Source organism: Gorilla gorilla, chromosome 7, assembly GCF_029281585.2.
Source record: "Gorilla gorilla gorilla isolate KB3781 chromosome 7, NHGRI_mGorGor1-v2.1_pri, whole genome shotgun sequence".
Taxonomy (NCBI): domain Eukaryota; kingdom Metazoa; phylum Chordata; class Mammalia; order Primates; family Hominidae; genus Gorilla; species Gorilla gorilla.
The window spans coordinates 26,282,998-26,301,769 of record NC_073231.2 but is presented as its reverse complement, the minus strand read 5'-3'; the positions used below and the strand labels follow the sequence as shown (position 1 = coordinate 26,301,769).

The 18,772-nt window shown below is 56.8% G+C and overlaps 1 protein-coding gene across 5 annotated transcripts; it reads right to left on the bottom strand.

Annotated features, from left to right (window-relative positions):
- Positions 1-1,109: 1,109 nt before the first annotated feature.
- FHIP2B (FHF complex subunit HOOK interacting protein 2B) lies at positions 1,110-16,367 on the bottom strand. 5 transcript variants are annotated; one of them, XR_004071194.3, is made up of 18 exons: positions 16,198-16,367; positions 10,966-11,044; positions 8,976-9,148; positions 7,872-7,976; positions 7,653-7,775; positions 7,182-7,424; positions 6,873-7,069; positions 6,436-6,544; positions 6,132-6,208; positions 5,601-5,790; positions 4,758-4,903; positions 4,525-4,653; positions 3,961-4,051; positions 3,640-3,783; positions 3,176-3,316; positions 2,863-2,963; positions 2,306-2,698; positions 1,110-1,547 (listed from the first exon to the last, which is right to left on the bottom strand). XR_004071194.3 is itself a non-coding variant. In XM_031013809.3 (17 exons), the coding sequence occupies exons 1-17, from the start codon at positions 16,240-16,242 to the stop codon at positions 2,560-2,562; spliced, it is 2,232 nt and encodes a 743-aa protein (XP_030869669.2). In that variant the 5' UTR covers positions 16,243-16,367; the 3' UTR covers positions 1,110-2,559. The 5 variants fall into 5 exon arrangements, 3 of the variants coding, with proteins under 3 accessions (XP_030869669.2, XP_063565194.1, XP_030869670.2); XR_004071195.3 differs by having other exon boundaries at positions 1,110-1,422; XM_031013809.3 differs by having other exon boundaries at positions 1,110-2,698.
- Between the last annotated feature and the right edge of the window lie 2,405 nt (positions 16,368-18,772).

Here is an 18,772-nt window from a genome sequence, read left to right as displayed (position 1 = left end):
GCAATGACGTTTGGCTATTTGCCCCCATTATTTAGCCTAGTAGTTTTCAACCCTGGGCACACATTAGGGTCACCTGGGTTTTTTTTTTTTTCCCTCAGACAGGGTCTTGCTCTGTCACCCAGGCTGGAGTGGAGTGGTGTGATCCTGGCTTACTGCAGCCTTGACCTCCCAGGCTCAAGTGACAAGTGATTCTCCTGCCTCAGCCTCCCAAGTAGCTGGAACCACAGGCGCATTTTTAAGCTTTTAGTAGAGATGGGGTTCTCGCTATGTTGCCAAGGCTGGTCTTGAATTTCTGTCCTCAAGTGATCCTCCCACCTCAGCCTCCCAAGGTACTAGGATTATAGGCGTGAGCCACCATGCACAACCACCTGGAGAGCTTTAACTCTGGGCGCACCCCCAGCAACAATTTAACTGGTGATGGGGCACTGGGCATTGGGATTTTAAAAAGCCACCCAGTGATCAACACGAGTTGAGAGCCAACATCTGGCTCCTTTTCCTCCACGTTCTCAGCCTGCCCTCCCGCAGTCTCTTGGGGACCCCCCTCAGAGGATCCCCCACCCCTCCACACACATCTGAGGACAAAGGGTTTATTTATTATGTGTTAACTTTTCTTTTTCCCTGAGAACACCTGTGAAATTTTTTTTTTAATTTTTTTTTTAGACAGGGTCTTACTCTATTGCCCAGGCTGGAGTGCAGTGGTGCAATCGGCTCACTGCAGCCTTGAACTTAAAGACAAGGTTTTAAATATCAGGCCTACTTTATGACTAAAACAGGCATACAACACGCAGCATAAACACACCCAAATGAGACTTGCACACAGATGCTCCCACGTGGTCCATTCCCTCATGGTGTCTCCGGGGTGGGCAGGCTCTCGGCTGCAGGTCAGTCCAGCAGAAGTGGCACGGCTCCGCCAAGAGTCTGGCTCCTGGCAGGCGCTGAGGATCAGCAGATCTGCACTGCCAGAGCCTGTCTGTTTACCGCCCACCCCACCTCCCTGCTGCAGTGCTAGAAAAAGAATTTGTCTTCCTTGGGGAGGAAGATGGGCCCGAATTAGCAGTGGAGTCCTGGGCAGAAGGAGGGGAAACTTGGCCAAGAACAGAGCCACGGTGTCCACGCAATCACACCATTTATTGCTGTGCTGTCCGGGGAAGACACCGTGCAAACGCCAAAGTGCACTGAGGAGAGGGGAGGGTCTGTGACTCCCAAACCCTCGAATATTTTATGAATCTTAAGAGTCCAGACGCAGTTCATCCACGGAGATCTGCACCCCATCCACACCAACACCCACGTTTGTGCACCCACATGTGCACGGTGCTCTTCAGAGCGGCGAGGTCCTCCCCCGCGGGGAGGAATGTGGGAGAGGCAGAGGTCACTGAGTTTCCTCCTGTTTCGTGTCACCTCTTGGCAACCTGTGCCTGGCTTCTAGAAGCGGCATGGGCAAGAAAAGGAAGCAAAAGAGGCTCTGGCCTGCTCCTCCTTGCCCAGGAGCAAAGCCAGCAACTGTGTAGTCCCGCTGTGAGGTAATGCCTGGCGCCGCCCGTGTATTCCTGCAGGTCAAGACAGATTCGGGCCGGGTGGGGTGGCAGCCCAGCCACGGAGGGCATGCAGGGAGAACACCACCAGGACTGGCTGCCTGGGCCGCAGCCACTTCCCGCCAGGCTCAGGGGCCTGGAGTCAGGGGGCGTCCTGCCCTTATCTGTCCCCTGAGCTCCCTGGCTCCCCAGAAGGGTCTTCTATCAAGAACACGGGGCCCTGGGCAGAAGGGAGGGCAAGGCCCGGCCTCCCCTGGTCTCTGACCTCTGCCCAGGTGCCGTGGACCTGCTGAGACGGGTTCAGAAGGCGCCAGAGAGGAACCAGCTGGACCTGAGCCTGGCTCCTGGGCCCGCTCCCCTCCTGGCTGCAGCTGCACCAAGGTTCTCATTAGCAGCGGCCCCCGCCTGGGTGCGGAACATGCTTTGGGCATTTGCCATGAGGCAGCTGGGAGTTTTGCAACAGTTTCCAGGGGAGCAGAGCAGGAAGAGGGGCTTCCCCGACGATCCCATTCACTGCTCCTTCTCCATGGGCCAAGCCATGTAGGCAGGGGACAAAATGTCAGGTCTCAGCAGCTCCCATGGTACCTAATGTGACACAGACAAGGCTCCAGGCCCCATCTCACTGGCCTGGGCTCCTGACCAGTCTCGGAGCCATCAGCTCACTCCCCATCTTGCCCCTGGAGTTGAGTCACAGGCTTGACCCTGGCCACAAATGGCCAGTACAGAAGGGGCCAGGCACACAGCACATGAGGGTCTGGGGTCTGGGTGCTCACCTGGCTGTCACCCAAGCTCCTCCAAGAAGGCCCCAAGGACCTTGCTGCCTGGAAAGCCATCTGTTTGGCTCCTTGGCACCTGGCATGCCCATTCCCTGAAACCCAGTCTGGTGTGGTCAACATGCCGCAGTCTCCTTGAGTGAGCCCGGGAGCAGAAGCCCCATCCCAGGAGGGGAGTGTGGCGGCAGTGCCAGGCAAGAGGCAGCTCTGGGGCAGAGGTGTGGACAGGAGTCTCCCACCGCCCTGGTCCTGGCTCAGACCTGCCCTTCCGGGGCTGGGGAGACGTTCTGGCGAGGATCATGTGGGGGAAACTTGACGAAGGCAATGGCAGCCAGCTCCTTGCAGAACTCCTCCAGCACCACCACGCCCTGGAGGAGGGTCTGGTGGTCCAGCCTGAGGGGAGATGGCACAGGGGGCATGGCTGGGTGGGGGCAGGACTGTGCCCAGCATGACAGCCCAGCATCCACGAGGCTTGACCCTGTGGTCAGCCACCTCTCCTCCAGAGGCGCTTTCCACCCTCCCACCCCAAGGCTTCACCTGGCACCCTTGGTACTCACTGCTCCCCAGGAGCCTGGCCCGTCAACTGCTTGCGCACCAGGAGCAGCTTGCCTGGGAACTGGGGTACCCTCTGGATTCTCTGCATCAAGTCCCCGATCACCTACAGCGGGAATCACAGGGGACTCAGATGGGGCCAGCAACACCAGTGAGTCCCCTGGCCCTGCCACACCATGCAGAGCATGGGAGACTGTGCTTTCCCTGGCACTGGCAAGGGTGCCCACCCCTCCAGCCCCCAACCACCTGCCCCGTTCCCTTTCCCTGCTGTCCCCTCCACCTCACTAGGCACACTCCCTTGGGCTGAGGCGTCCTCACCCTCACCAACACGGAGAATAGGCTCCTGCAGCCGGGGGCCAGGCTGATGTACGGATCCAGCAGGTACTCATGAATATGGGGGTGGGGGAAGAGGGCAAGCCGGGACAGGACCGAGGTCACCTGCAGGTTCAGGCTGTATGGCTGTAGGAACATGGTGGACAGAGCCGAGGGCTGGCAGGGCTGGTGAGCATTTTTGCACTCCCCCAGCAAGGTGCCTGGCCACTGTGAACGTGTGTGGGGGTGGGAGGCTCACGTGATGTGTGTGTGTCATGGATTCCATGGGGCTGAGGGCCAGAACGTGTTAGGACGTGTGGAGCAGGGGTGAGACGGGGCTTCCCACCTGGGGAAAGGACAGGGGTGGCACCAAAGAACCGAAGCAGAGGCAACCCTGTGGCCAACCTCTGCTCTTGAAGGACCCCAGAGGCACCAGCCTGGAGTTCTCCTGGCCCAGGCCCACTAGCTACCTGATCCAGAATCCGGGACATGCGGTCAAACAGCACTCGGAGGAAGTGGCCCTCGAAGAAAGGTCGCTCGGGCTCATGGGGGTCCAAAGGTGTGGGGGTCAGAGGCCAGCCCCAGGAGGCGACGCGGGAGCTGCACTCCTGGAACTGAGACAGGCGGGAAAGTAGAGGCAGCGGGCCTGGGGACTGGGAACCAGCAGACAGGGCCCCACGCAGGAGGGATGGGCTGGGGTCCTCGGGCAGATGAGAGAGGGGGAACCCAGAGCTTATGACCCAGCTGTTCTGAAGGACAGGAAGTGGGAGCTGGTAGCAGGAGCCACTCACCAGGCCATAAGCATCGTGGACGTACGTGTCATAGCCTGTCTCCTCCAGGAAGGCAGAGGTCTTGGCTTCCTCGGGGACCAGGCACAGGAAACTGAGAGATAGAAGCCGGTGTGGAGGTGCTCCCGGCTCACCCTGCTCTCCCCTGCTTGTGGGACCCCATCTCCCTCCCTGACTGGACCCCAGGGCTGTGGCCAAAGAAAGAGTAAAACTCAGGCCAGGCACGGTGGCTCATGTCTGTAATCCCAGCACTTTGGGAGGCTGAGGTGGGCGGATCACCTGAGGTCAGGAGTTCGAGACCAGCCTGGCCAACATGGGGAAACCCAGTCTCTACTAAAACTATAAAAATTAGCTGGGTGTGGTGGTGCATGTCTGTAATCCCAGGTACTCGGGAGGCTGAGGCACAGGAATTGCTTGGATCCGGAACCCGGGAGGTGGAGGTTGCAGTGAGCCAAGATTGTACCACTGCACTCCATCCTGGGTGACGGAGCGAGACTCTATCTCAAAAAAAAATAAATAAAATAAAATAAAACTCAAGTGGTTCAGACTGCCTAACTTGCTCCCCACCTGTTGACGATCTCAGTCACTGCTGTTTTGCCATCGTAACTGGTAGCAGGAGCTAGGCGAGGCTTTGCGCGAGGTTGAAAGCCGGAATCCAGGAAGCTGTCGGTGAAGTAGGGGTCTTCCTCCAGGTCTCTGTGGCCAGGGCAGAGCAGCGCGGCACCAGTGAATGAATGGACAGAGTGAGCGTGCGAGTGCTAAGGGCTGGGCTGAGTCCAAAGGGCGCCGGTTTCACTTACAGGGTGTCCTCATAGCTCTCAGGCTCTGGTGAGCCCCAGGCCACGTAAGGGCGGCCCTCAAGGTTGCGCAGGACCAGGCTGTGGATGATCCCCTCGTGGGGCTTCTGCAGCAGCTCCTCAAACAGCCGGAGTGTGGTGATGCTGATCTGGAGCAGGAAGGGGGTCGGCAGGATAGCCCCTTCCCCACCCAGCTCCCAGGGGTGCCTTGGCGTGGCTAACCCAGATAAGAAAAGGCCTCTGAGGCAGAGTCATCTCCCTTGGCTGGATGCTAAGGTGGCAGGTTTTGGGGGTAGTTGGGGGGTGTGGGCCTAGGAATCAAGAAGTCTGGGTGGTCCCTGGTATGTGACTAATTTGATGTGCGATTTCAGGCAAGCCAATTCGCTTCCCTGTGCCTTACTTTCCATGTCTGAGAAATGGGAGTATCAACCTCGCCTACCTCACGAAGTAGTAGGTGTTAGCCTTCCAGCGAGCCAAGTGTGCAAAATATAAAATACTGTAAAAAATAAGCTGGGCACAGTGGCTCATGCCTGCAGTCCCAGCACTTTAGGAGGCTGAGGTGAGAGGATCGCTTGAGGCCAGGAGTTGGAGACTGCAGTGAGTTATGATCACACCTCTGCGCTCCAGGGCCTGGGTGACAGAGCAATACCCTGTCTCTTTAAAAAAAAAAAAAAAGTATATGATCATAGAAAATTAGTGTGTGATAAAAGTGGCTCGGCAGTGTTTTGCAGTTCAGTGCCTCAAAGGTGGAGTCAGCTGGGAACACTAATGAAATGGGAAGAGTCTTCAGGAAATCCCTCTGGCAGGGGTGGTGAGAGGAACAGAGATGGAGGTCCCCCACTGTACCTCATCAGAGAGGTGGTCACAATGCCCGATGAGATGAGCATACAGGGTGTGGGGGTTGTCCCCGGGGGCTTCAGGCTGCCGGTCTGTGCCCAGGAGGAAAGCCACGGCCTCCCGCAGCAGCGCAGGGGAGCGAAGCTGGCGCAGCATGGCTGTGAGGAGGGCGGTGGAGGTCAAGAGGCTCTGCTCGGACCTACGGGAAGAAGGCACCTTAGCCAGGCCCGGTGTGTGCAGACAGCACGAGTGCGGGTGGCAGAACCCTTCCTGCTTGCCTCGCATGTTTGGCTGGTATGTCTGTGGTCACTTGCCCATCCCTGCTGAGGTCCTGCAGGGAAGGGTAGGAGGCCTTCGTTTAGCCCACGTAGCTCAGAGCCACGTGCACATTATGGGGCAGGCCTGGCAAACATCACCCAGTGGGGTCCACAAATGGGATTCTGGTCAAGAAGGTGTCTGGCCTTAGGGACAGGATGAGGCTGGGTGGGGTAGGTGGTTTGCTGTAGACCACAGTCATGCCTGAGGGAACTAGACACTTACACGTGCAGGAGCTGGGGCTGCAGGGTCTCCACGAAGAAGTTCTCAGCCACGGCCTTCGCCAAGGCGTCCGCAACCACCTGGGTGCCAGAGAGCGCCAACGTGTTTTGCCCTCATCACAATTCCAGCTGAGAAATAACCGTGTCCTTGCGCGGCGCCTGATGCCACAGAAGAGGGTCCCGGCCCGCCTGGGGCCCCGCTTAGCTCCTGGACCCCATGTTTCCATGTCCCTGCTCCACTTGGTCCTCGAGATGGAGATGGTACAGGGAACAGCGTGAGAGCCCGGCCTCCGCCCGCCCCTGCTCACCATGTGTGCCTCTGTGATGAGGTGGTCGCAGTAATCAAACCAGCCCAAGAAGGCAGCCAAGGCCTCCTTGCCAGGGAAGGAAGCCTCATCAGACGGGGCACTGGGTAACCTGAAGGAAGAGGGGAGTGAAGTCTCAGAGAGTGGAGGAGGAGCTTCAAGGTCTTCCTCAATGTCTCCTGAAACTGGGTCCTTCCCCTCTCCTGTGGAACCTCTGTGGCTGGGGATCAGTTATCTTGGGGGTTTTATGGACAGAGGCAGCAAAAGCAGTACTTCCCTGGAGGGCAAGAAGGCCCCTGGGGATCAGCTGCAGCCTTGGGGAGAGGGTAGCCAGCAGGGGTCCCTAGCAACGTGGAACCCCAGGGGAGCTGGCCACCAAAGACAGGCAGGGCTGCCAGCAACCGAAGATGCTGGCCAGCCTTCCCGGGCTGGGCACCCACCTCCAGCTGATGCCCTCTAAGGCGGCAATGTCTGCGGGGTCCAGGAAGACAGGCATGGACTGGTACAGCTGGCAAAGGTGCCGGACGATGGCAGGGCAGCAGGCGCTGCTCTGTACCAGGTAGGTGGCAGCTGCTGGGGAGGCCATGCTCACCAGGAGCAGCAGGTTCTCCTGGGCCTTCAAGGCCACCCGACTTTTCTAGGGGATAAGGATACAACTTCAGGGACATGCATGTGAGCCCCCAAATCACCCCCCGGCCGTCGACACACCCTTCCCCCACCCCCACCCTCTCCATCTCTGCTGCCAGCACCTTGCTCTGGCACAGCCCAAGCAGGGAGGTAATCAGGTTGCTCTCTGTGGTCCCACCATCCAGCTCCTCGGTCTCAGCAGGCATGTGGCTGTTCAAGGCCTGGGCCCCACAGGACTCCCCGTCCAGCTGGGGCCTGGCAGGAGCACCATCGTGGGAGCAGTCCTTGTCCCCGTGGCTGGTTGTGTCCTTAGGCAGGGCAGTGGGTTCTCCGCATGCCTTCTTCCTACCTACAATCTTTTTACCCTGCAAAGAGGGTGAGCTGAGGCCAGGCCTGGTGGGGACCACTTCCCAGGGTCCCCCACTGGGACCGCAGGGTGGGCTGCCAGCAGGGCGTCGGCCTGGAGCTGGAGGGGAAGCTGCCTGCATGCCTCCCGGGTACCTGATCTCTGCTTCTGCCTCCTCAGGAGGGCAGAGGGGGCTTGCCCTGAGGTTCCGGGCCCTCCCGCTCCTGTTCCCGATCGGAGTGCTCACTTCCAGGATGTAGGCGAGCAGCTCTGGGTCCTGCTGGATCTTGGAGCAAAGGACGGTGGTGAACTGCACCTCCTCCTTTTCTGTAACGGATCCGGAAGCAGTCCCACCAAGTCGGAGGAGTTTCTGGAAGAGCACCAGGACAGAAACAGAGGGGAGAGGGGTGGCAGGGGAGAGAGGGGGCCTCACGCCCAGACACCCCTTGGCTTCCGGGCCCCTCACCTGCACAGGCCTGTGGACGCTGAGGTAATGCAGCAGGGGGTGCTGCACCTGCGCCAGAACCTTGCTGAAGAACTGGAACACCTGCTGCCGCATGCCTGGGGGGTACTGAGGCCAGGGACAGAGCGCCTGTCAGAGCCGTGTCCCCTGCCTGCCGCATGCCTGGCGGGTACTGAGGCCAGGGACAGAGCGCCTGTCAGAGCCGTGTCCCCTGCCTGCCGCATGCCTGGGGGGTACTGAGGCCAGGGACAGAGCGCCTGTCAGAGCCGTGTCCCCTGCCTGCCGCATGCCTGGGGGGTACTGAGGCCAGGGACAGAGCGCCTGTCAGAGCTGTGTCCCCCACCTGGAACAATGCACCCCCAGAGAGCCCCAGGCTCAACTCCTCCCTCAGTTCCGGCTCAGAGAGCCCGTTCTCACAGGCCTGCTTCCCTTGCCACGTTGTTCGAAACTGGCCTTCCTGGCACTCACAACCCCTTTTCCTGCATCACTGTGCTCCATGACTGGGTCATTATTGACCCATCACAGGATGGTCCTGCCTCTCCCACTAGGATTCTTGTCGAGTTTTCTTTCCTTTTTTTAAGAGACAGTGTCTTGCTCTGCCTCCTAGGCAGGAGTGCAGTCTCACGATAACAGTTCACTGCAGCCTCCATCTCCTGGGCTCAAGCAATCCACCCACCTCGGCCTCCCACGTAGCTGGGGCTACAGGCGCGCATCACCATGCCTGGCTCTTGTCAGTATGAATCCCTGCTGTGTCCCCAGCATCTAGAGCAGAGCCTGGCACATGGCAGGCCCATCTTTGTGGAGTGAACTGGGAACAGGAGCGCTGGGATGGTGGAGTGTTCTAAGTGAGACAGCCACAGTGCCCGTCCTGTTTGCTCCTCTTGCCCGAACTGCCACTTTCAGTGTCAGGACTGGGAAGAGCATAGGCAGAAAGGCCTGGAATCCAGGGAGCCCCAGGCTGCCCACTGCCCACCTCAGCCTGGCCCAGCACTCAGAGGGTCTCCCACCTCGGCCTGGCCCAGCGCACAAAGGCCTCCCACCTCGGCCTGGCCCAGCGCGCAGAGGCCTCCCACCTCGGCCTGGCCCAGCGCGCAGAGGGCCTCCCACCTCAGCCTTGCCCAGTGTGCAGAGAGTCTCCAGGATCTTGTGCTGCAGCAGGTACTCCAGGCAGGGCCCTGCCTCACCCGCGGCCGCCTGCTGCTGCTCTTCATACACCAGGATATCCAGCATCTGCTTCAGCCGCCAGGGAATGTCTGTCTTCTTGGCGGGGGTGCTTTCATCTAATGATGTTTGGGAAACAAGGGTGAGTAGGGTAAAGAGGGGCACCCTGGCTTGAAAACTTCACCCTCTCCTGCCAAAGCCCAGAAAGGGGAGGTCCTGTCTGGGAGAGGTGGGGGAAGAGAGCTGCTGGCAACTGGGAAATGGAAGTTTACAGTGAATGCTTCAATATTTAAGAAGACAAAAGTCCTTCCAGGCTCAGGACACAGTCCTCTGAGAACACATGCATGCCCAGCCCTTTATCAGGGGGCAGCAGCATCGGTTTCCTTCAAACCCTAGGATGGGTACAGAGACAGGGACACATGGTCCTGGGCCCACAGAAGGCTGCTGTCAGCTCTGGGCCTGAGTGGACACTGTGGGCTCAGGGCTCTTGTCACATAACTTAGAAGCTGTAATTCCAGCAGCTGCCTGAGAGAGAACCTCCTGGGGCCTCCCCCACTGACACTCAGAGAAGGCAAGCCTCTGTTTTTCACAAAGCAGAAAAAAACATCTGTGCCACCACCTTCAGGTCTGACCCAGTCCTGCTCCCTGTACCAACGCCCTGACGGGGAGGCTACTTAGTGGGGGCTTTTGCAGTCAGAGTCTCAGTGTGTGTTTTAAAGAAAGTTCTGGTGCTTCAGGACTAGACTTGGAGTACCCCCTAGCTTTCCTTTAAGGAACAGGAGCTTGAGTAGGGCGGCCTGCCCCACGCACTTCCAACCCTTCTGGTCTAGGGACCATTCTGGAAATGAAAGGGCTGGATGGGGGAAGCCCCAGGTGAATTTCAGCCAGTTCTGATCTGATCTTACTCAGCTGGTGGACTGAGGCTCTCCTTCAAGAGATCTTTAACCTGAAGAGATGGTTCAGAACCAGGGGTGCGCTTTCCCCCCCCAGGGAACATGAGGCAATGTCTGGAGACCTTCCTGGTTGTCCCAATTCGGGGGTGGGGTGTGCTACTGGCACCTAGTGGGTAGAGGCCAGAATTACTGCTGCACATCCCACACCGCCCAGGACAGCCCCGCGCAGGGAAGGCTCCAGGTCCAATGCCAACTGTGCCAAGATTGAGAAACCTGGTCTAGCAGAACCCTCAGAGGGTCCCGCAGATTTCTGAATTTCCTGGGCTGGCCCGGGCTGGAAAGAAAGCCTGTAGGAAAGGTGTGGGCTGGGATCAAGCCCCAGTCTGAACTCCAGGAAGGGAAAAGTGAGGGATGCAGGATATGGTTACCTGGCAACCAGTCCGTATCCACCCATGGCAGCCTCATGACTGCAGAGCAGCCACTCAGATGCCATCCCCTCAGTGAGCGGTCCTGATGGGACCAGGTGCCAAAGCTTTGGCTCTTTGGGGTGTCAGCTTGGAGAGAGGGACCCAGGCATGTTACCCACCTTGGTTTTCGTTCTCCTCCTACCCCAGATCTCTACAAGGACAATGCCCCTAAGCTGGCTCAGGGGAAAGGGGAATTTATTAAACTCTTTTCTTTTGATCATTAAACCCTAGGCACAAGCACCTGGGGCCTGAAGGTCTGGAGCTGGAAGCTGGGGGAAGTGCAGCCACCTCTTCCTTGCAGAGTCAGGCCAGTGAGACCCCCAACCAGGCTACTCCTTCCTCACACAGCCTCTTTCCAAAAGGTCAGAGTGGGACCGGCAGCTAAATCATCAGGAGTGGAGTGGCCCAGGGCTCTGGGTCTTCTGTCTGTCTGGTTCTCTGTCTCCGTGAACTCGGCTCCAATTCTGAACGACTGGGCACGTTACCTTTCCCAGGACACCTGAATGGTGACACTCTGCACACTCCTTCCTCCCCGCTCCCTCCAGGGTCCCTGGGCTGGGGAGGGCCAGGCCGCACCTGTGCTCTCGATGTAGTAGTGCGTGATGCCCTTCCAGTGCTCCACGAAGGCCTGCAGCAGGTCAATGCTGGGCTCGCGCTGCGGAGAGGGCAGACATACAACCTCGGTGGGGGCCACAAAGCCCAGGGAGCCCCTGCCCGCATGGGAACAGACATTCTGAGTGTCAGGTTCATGCTAGGCCTCCTCATGAGGAGGCACCCTGCTCCCTGGCTTTCAAAGGGAGGAATAACACATTTCCTCCAGGACACACTGTCATCTTGCCAAGGATCTCCTGACAGGCACTTCTCCCTAGATACCCCTCCCTCCTGGAAATGCTGTTTTCTTGCTGTATGTCATAATCCTGTCCTGTCTCTGTCCTGGAGGTGCTAAGAATGTTGCTGGGGGAAACAGACACAGATTATTTCAACACAGCATGGTTACGCTACAGTAGAGGCACACAGAGGAACACGGGAGCGCAGTCCCCCAAAGAAAAGCAAAATGATACAGATCGAAAATGTGGCAAAGGCCAGGTGCAGTGGCTCACGCCTGTAAGCCCAACACTTTGTGAGGCAAAGGTGGACAGACGGCTCGAGTCCAGGAGTTTAAACCAGCCTCGGCAACATGATGAAGCTCTGTCTCTATAAACAATTTAAAAACTAGCAGGACGTGGTGGTGTGTGCCTATAGTCCCAGCTACTTGGGAGGCTGGGGTGCGAGGATCACCTGAGCCCAGGGAGGTCAAGCCTTCAGTGAATTGTGATCGCACCGCTGCACTCCAGCCTAGGTGACAAGGTGAGACCCTATCTCAAAAAAAAAAAAAAAAAAAAAAAAAAAAAAAGACAAAGCTTTCCCATTCCTCTCAATCTGAGAGTCTATGAAAATCTGTTCAAGACCACCACAGGCTCTGTTCAGCCTGATGGGTAGGTAACATTAGCATGATATTAACAACGTGCCTTCCTTATAACATGCTTACATGCTTTCATCTTGTGTCCAAAGCCTGAGCCTGCACAACCCCAACTCCTTAGCCAGTGCTGCTCTCGTTTCCTCCTCTACCGGCTCCTTCTATCAAGCCTTGGAAAATTCTGGTTCTGCTCTGGGCAAGCCCCTAACCTCCCCCTTTTCCATAAGTGCTCTCTCCATCCCTACACCATGGCTGATACTGGCCTTGCACTGAGAACAATCACTTTCCCTGAAAACTTCTCAAAACAACAACAACAACAACAACAACAACAACAACAACAACAAACCATTCCTTCGCTTTTCTTGCAGAGTAAATGTTTTCAGGAAAAAAAGAATTCTAATCATCCCTCCCCACAGCTGTGCATTTCTGCCTCTAGGTCTTTGCTGGGGCCACTCCTCTACCCAAGGTGCTCTGTATCCCGCTAACTTGTCTGGATCGTGAAAGTCCCCAGTGAAGTTCAGTCCCCAGCAGCTCCACCAAGCCCTCTCCAGTGTCCCTGCCTGCCCACACCTCTCTGACCTCACACTTCACTGCACCACAGAGCTGAGTAGCCACTCATGAAATCATTTGTTCATTCTAAGTGCCCACTATGTACAAGACACTATGCTAGATGCCACAAGCAACATAAGGATGACTAACACCTCGTCCTCAAGAAATGTGTCATGGAGAAGACGATATAAAACCGCACTGAATAACGAAGCTACAAGGAAGTAGTGTGAGGCCGCAGGAGAGGTGGAAAGTAGTGACCTCTCAGAAAAAGAGGGGTAACTTCTAACAGGCTGGAACAGGGAAGGCTTTACCAAGATCACATCTCAACTAAAACTTGAAGAACCAGGTCAATATCAACAAGAGAAGGAAGACAGTCCCTGCAGAAGGAACTCTGCAAAGTGTGTCTGGGGAAGGGGTGGGCTGGCGAGACTTCGGAGTCTCTAATGCCAAGCCAAGAAGCCTCAGTCATTTTTTGCAGGCAGCAGGGAGCAGGTCAATGATAACTTTTTTTTTTTTTCTTTTGAGACAGAGTCTCAAAAGAAAAAAAAAAGAGTCTCACCGTCACCCAGGCTAGAGTGCAGTGGCACCATCTCAGCTCACTGTAACCTCCGCTTCCTGGGTTCAAGTGATGCTTCTGCCTCCCAAGTTGCTGGGATTACAGACGTGTGCCACCACACCTGGCTGATTTTTGTATTTTTAGTAGAGACGGGGTTTCACCATGTTGGCCAGGCTGGTCTCAAACTCCTGACCTCAAGTGGTTCGCCCACCTGGGCCTCCCAAAGTGCTGGGATTACAGGCATGAGCCACCACACCCGGCCATTGGCACCTTCTGAGCAGTGTTTTCGGAAGACTCATCTGGCAGTTGACCTTGGGAGAGGAGGTAAAGGCAGGAAGAATATGCTTAGAAGGCCACTGCAACATGGGGAGGGAGGGATGACATTCACAGAACTGGAACTCCCCTCGGTCCACAGGGCATCTTGTCTTCTTTCAAAGCTAGTTGGTAGGGGCTGCAACCCTTCTCAAAAGTAGCACCACCCACAGTTATTCCAAATATTCCATCCCTGTGCAGTGACCGCATCTCACTACATTCTATGTGACAGTGCCTGCTGTGCTGAGCAGTCATCTCTTCTGCTAGATAATGAGCTCCCTGAGAGCCAGGGTTCTGTGTTTTACAGCTAGCCTGCCCTCAATGGGCTCAGCACATAGTGAATACCCATGAATATTTACCAGATATCTCAGGAAACTCCTGGAGACATTCTTTCCCAAGTTCCTTGTTTTAGAAAGTCCTCTGGCCCTTCACCAGCCCTACAATTATCTCATAATTTCTGTGATGGGGTCTCCTTTAGCCTCAAAATTGGCTTATAGTCTTTGAAAACCTTGAGCTGGGCTTTAACCAAAAAGAACACTCCAGTACGGCAGGAGACACGGGAGAGGCAGGTTAACCAGCACAGGCCATTAGAGAGCTGGTGACACAGGTGTGTGATCTTTACCTGACTCCACCACCAGCTATGATAACTCCAAACCAAAGGCACTAGACCCAACCATTTCTCTTTAAAGATATTATTAGTGGCCAGACATGGTGGTGGCTCACACCTGTAATCCTAGCACTTTGGGAGGCCAAGGCAGGTGGATCACTTAAGGTCAGGAGTTCGAGACCAGCTTGGCCCACATGGCAAAACCTCATCTCTACCAAAATTACAAATATTAGCTGGGTGTGGTGGCGCAGCCCTGTAGTCCCAGCTACTCAGGAGGATGAGGCAGGAGAACCACTTGAGGTGGAGGTTGCAGTCAGCTGAGATCGCCCCACTGCACTCCAGCCTGGGTGACAGTGGAAGACTCCATCTTAAAAATTAAAAAAAAAAAAAAATGCTGGAATGATTCCTAATCTGTTAGATCAGAAGAGGGCGGGGAGGAGCAGTCTTCCTACTCAATGAGTAATCAGTTGACTTACTAGGATCACACTTGGTGACCAAGGCTTGGGAAAGACCTAGACTGGCGACCTGAGGGTAGAGCACAAAAGAGGGATTCCCGTCTCCCTGTAGGGCCAACCACACCGCCTGGACATAGCCTATATGGTCAATACTAAAGGGTCCGGAAGATCACCTGCCTAAAAAGATGTCCCTCCACTGCCAAATCTCCTGCCACTGATGTCTGCACTTCCGTCATTGGAAGCCTTAGAATTTGACTCCTAGCCGGGTGCGGTGGCTCATGCCTGTAATCCCACCACTTTGGGAGGCTAAGGATCGCTTGAGGCCAGGAGTTCAAGACCAGCCTGGGCAACATGATGAAACCCTGTCTCTACAAAAAATACAAAAATTAGCCTGGCATGGTGCCGCATGCCTGTAGTCCCAGCTACTCAGGAGGCTGAGGTGGGAGGATTGCTTGAGCCCAGGAGGTGGAGGCTGCAATGAGCGGAGATCACACCACTGTAGTCTAGCCTGGGCTCAGAAATAAATAAATAAATAATAAAAAGAAAAGAAAAAGAAATAAATTCACTCCTCAGGACTGAGGAACCGTCTGGCCTGTCTCACCTCCTGTAAATGGAGTGTTCCCCAGAGGTATGAATTGGTTTATCAGATCACTTTTGAAAATCACAGCTGTTTTGACTGGGGATGGGGGAAGGGGAGGAAAAATCATTTTGGAACCCTCTCTACCTGGATGCCCCAAGGCCCTGGCCCTGGGTCAACAGCAGGGCTGGGAAGGTGGAGGAAGTCATAGTTTCTGACTTTCTTCCCAAGTTTGCCTAAGGCAAACTTCTTTCAACAGGAGCTCCCATGAGGGTTGGGGAGGAGGTGGTGGGGAGGAAGGAGGGTGAAACCCAAGACTTTCTCTCCTGAGAAAATCTGATACTCAACTCATCAATTGGGGGAAGATTTATACTAGGAGGCAGAAGTATTGCTGACTTTACAGACAGCTTCTTGGCAGAGTTACTTTCAACAGCGGGCACCCCCCCACCCTACCGGGAATACCCCCACCCTTCCTACACAGCGCTACATCTTGCTGAACGAACCCTAGTAGTAGGCTGCCTGCCAGCCCGCAGCCCCAACAAAAAATGGCAAAAACACAAACTCTGACGGCACGTGAAACATCAATGGACTCTCCTCCCCGCACAGGGCCACCCAGGCCCCGCCACGGGCGGCCTGTCCCTAACTCAAAGTCAATTTGGCTCGTGAGGGGTCACAGCCACGCTGGAAACATCTGCACCCAACAGAAGGCGATTTCCCTGGCTGGGGGCCCACCAGCCTGCCCCGGGTCTTTACCCTTCGTGGGGACTTGGACCGGCAGGGCCTGCACTTCCCACGTCCCGGGGTGACGGGAAGGGCGTCCTGCACCCCAAAAGGTCCTGGAGTTGTCTGGGATATCAGACCGAGGGGAAGGGACGGCGATTTTTTCAAGCCCAGGCGAGGCGGTGGGGTGGAGCGGAGGAAGGAGGCAGGCCCACCGGGACTGGGGGGAGGCGGCCTAGGGCCCCGGGGGGCAGGAAACACCCCAAGCGGTGACAGGGAGCGTCCCAGCGGAGGCGAGTTCGGGAATTGGGAGAGACTCCGGGGCCAGGACGCACAGACAGGAAGCGACGCGGGAGCAGGCCGGGGAGGTGGGGCGGTCGGGAGGAGTCTGGGAGCGGGACTGGGAAGAGCGAGGGGAAGCGGGGCGCGGCCGGGGAGGCCGGGGAAGGGGCGCCGCGGCCCGGGGGTCCCTGCCCGAAGGGGCCCGCGCCCGCCCGCCCTCCTGCCGGCCGCGCCCGCCCAGCCCGGCCTAGGCCCGCGACTCCCGGCGGCCCGGCCCGGCCCTGCCGGCCTCACCGCCCCCACGGCTTCCTGCAGCAGCGCCCCGAGCCGGCTCAGCATGATGGCGCCCGGCCCCCAGCTCCCGGGCGAAAGCGGCGGCGGCAGCGCTCTAGGCGGAGGAGGGAGCCCCGTGGCCACGGCGGCCCCGGCGCGACGAGGGAGGCGGGGCCCGGCCGCTCCGCCCCTTCCCAGCCCGGCGGCGTGGCGCTGGCTAACCCCGGCTGGGGGCGCCCCGTCGGGCTGGGAACCGCCAGCGGTGGGCCCTGAGAGTTGGCTGGGAGGTGTTTTTGGCTTTTTTTTTTCTTTCCTTTCTTTCGAGACAGGGTCTCGCTCGGTCGCCCAGGCTGGAGTGCAGTGGCGCGATCTCTGCTCATTGCAGCCTGCAACTCCTGGACTCATGCGATCCTCCAACCCCGGCCTCCAGAGTAGCTGGGTCCACAGGCGCGCGCCACCACGCCTGCCCAATTGTTTTGTTTTTTTTTTTTTACTGGGAGGGGAGGTCTCACTGTGCTGCCTAGGCTGATCTCCAGCTCCTGGCCTCAAGCGACCCTCCCGCCAGGGCCTCCTGAGTAGCTGGGATTAAGGCGGGAGCTAAGGGAGGTGTTTTTGAAGAGGAATTACAATTCCTCCTGAATTGAAATCTCAGTCAGCCCCAGGCACATGGGCTGATGAGCTCCTGAAATGTGCCGTGCCAAGCACACCCCGATTTGGAAGATACAGTAAGAAAGGAAAGAATGTGAAACTGCAACAACCATGGCTTATATTGATTACATATTGAAATGACTATTAGGTGTGTTGGGTTAAATAACGTACATTGTTAACATTAACTTCACGTGTTGCTTTTTACTTTTTTGACACGGCTACCAGAAAATGTTTATGGGCTGCGGGCGGTGGCTCACACCTGTAATCCCGGCACTTTGGGAGGCCAAGGCGGTTTGATCACTTGAGGCCAGGAGTTTGAGACCAGCCTGGCCAACATGGTGAAAACCCGTCTCTACTAAAAATACAAAAAAATTAGCCAAGCGTGGTGGTATGTGGAGGCTAAGGTGGGAGAATCACTTGAACCCGGGAGGCAGAGGTTGCAGTGAGCCAAGATCGTGCCAGTGCACTCCAGCCCAGGCAACAGAGTGAGACCCTGTCTCCCCAAAAAAAAAAAAAAAAAAAGTCTGCAGCTGAGTGGGGTGGCTCAAGCCTGAAATCCTAGCACTTTAGGAAGCTAAGGCTGTTGACCAGTCTGGGCAATATACCAAGATCCTGTCTCGACAAAAAATAATAAAAAATAACCAGGTGCGGTGGTATGTGCCTGTAGTCCAAGCTGCTCGGGAGACTGAGGTGGGAGGAGAATCACTTGAACCCAGGAATTCGAGGCTGCAATGAGCTATGATCGTACCCCTGCAGTCCAGACTGGGTGACAGCAAGATAGTGTCTCTATAAAAAACAAACAAAAACCAGTGTCTTTGCTCATCGCTGACATCATATTGTGTCCAGAATTGGTGGGTTCTTGGGCTCACTGACTTCAAGAATGAAGCTGTGGACCCTTGCAGGGAGTGTTACAGCTCTTAAGGTAGCACGTCTGGAGTTTGCTCCTTCTGCTGTTAGGATGTGTTCGGACTTTCTTCCTTCTAGTGGGTTCGATGGTCTCGCTGGCTCAGGGGTGAAGCTGCAAACCCTCGCAGTGGCTGTTACAGCTCTTAAGGCGGCGCGTCTGGAGCTTTCCGTTCTGCCCGGTGGGTTCATGGTCTCGCTGACTTCAGGAGTAAAGCTGCAGACCTTTGCCGTCAGTGTTACAGCTCCAAAAAGCAGTGTGGACCCAAAGAACGAGCAGAAGCAACTTATTAAAAAGAGTGAAAGAAATAAACTTCCACAGCACGGAAAGGGACCTTAAACGAGTCGCCACTGCAGGCTTGGGCAGCCTGCTTTTATTCTCTTATCTGGCCCCACCCTCATCCTGCTGATTGGTAGAGCCCAGTGGTCTGTTTTGACAGGGCGCTGATTGGTGCGTTTACAATCCCTGAGCTAGACACAAAGGTTCTCCACGTCCCCATCAGATTAACTAGATACAGAGTGTCGACACAAAGGTACTCCAAGGCCCCACCAGAGCAGCTAGACACAGAGTGTCGATTGGTGCACTCACAAACCCTGAGCTAGACACACGGTGCTGATTGGTGTGTTTACAAACCTTGAGCTAGATACAGAGTGCCCATTGGTGTATTTACAATCCCTGGGCTAGACATAAAGGTTCTCCACGTCCCCACCAGACTCAGGAGCCCAGCTGGCTTCACCCAGTGGATCCTGCACCGGGGCTGCAGGCGGAGCTGCCTGCCAGTCCCGCGCCGTGCTCCCGCGCCGTGCTCCCGCGCCGTGCTCCCGCGCCGTGCTCCCGCGCCGTGCTCCCGCGCCGTGCTCCCGCGCCGTGCGCCGGCACTCCTCAGCCCTTGGGTGGTCGATGGGACTGGGCGCCCTGGAGCAGGGGGCGGCGCTGGTCGGGGAGGCTCCGGCCGCACAGGAGCCCACGGAGCCGGTGGGAGGCTCAGGCATGGGCGGGCTGCAGGTCCCGAGCCCTGCCCCGCGGGAAGGCAGCTAAGGCCCG

What these genes read in the sequence shown, in the direction of transcription:
- FHIP2B (XM_031013809.3), bottom strand. Translation starts at nt 16,242, where the DNA reads ATGCTGAGCCGGCTCGGGGCGCTGCTGCAGGAAGCCGTGGGGGCG. An exon ending in GCACACTGGGCAAGGCTGAG is followed by an intron (nt 7,977 to 8,975) that starts GTGGGAGGCCCT and finishes CCCTGGCCTCAG; the next exon opens with TACCCCCCAGGCATGCGGCA. An exon ending in GTGACCACCTCTCTGATGAG is followed by an intron (nt 4,904 to 5,600) that starts GTACAGTGGGGG and finishes TTCCTGCTCCAG; the next exon opens with ATCAGCATCACCACACTCCG.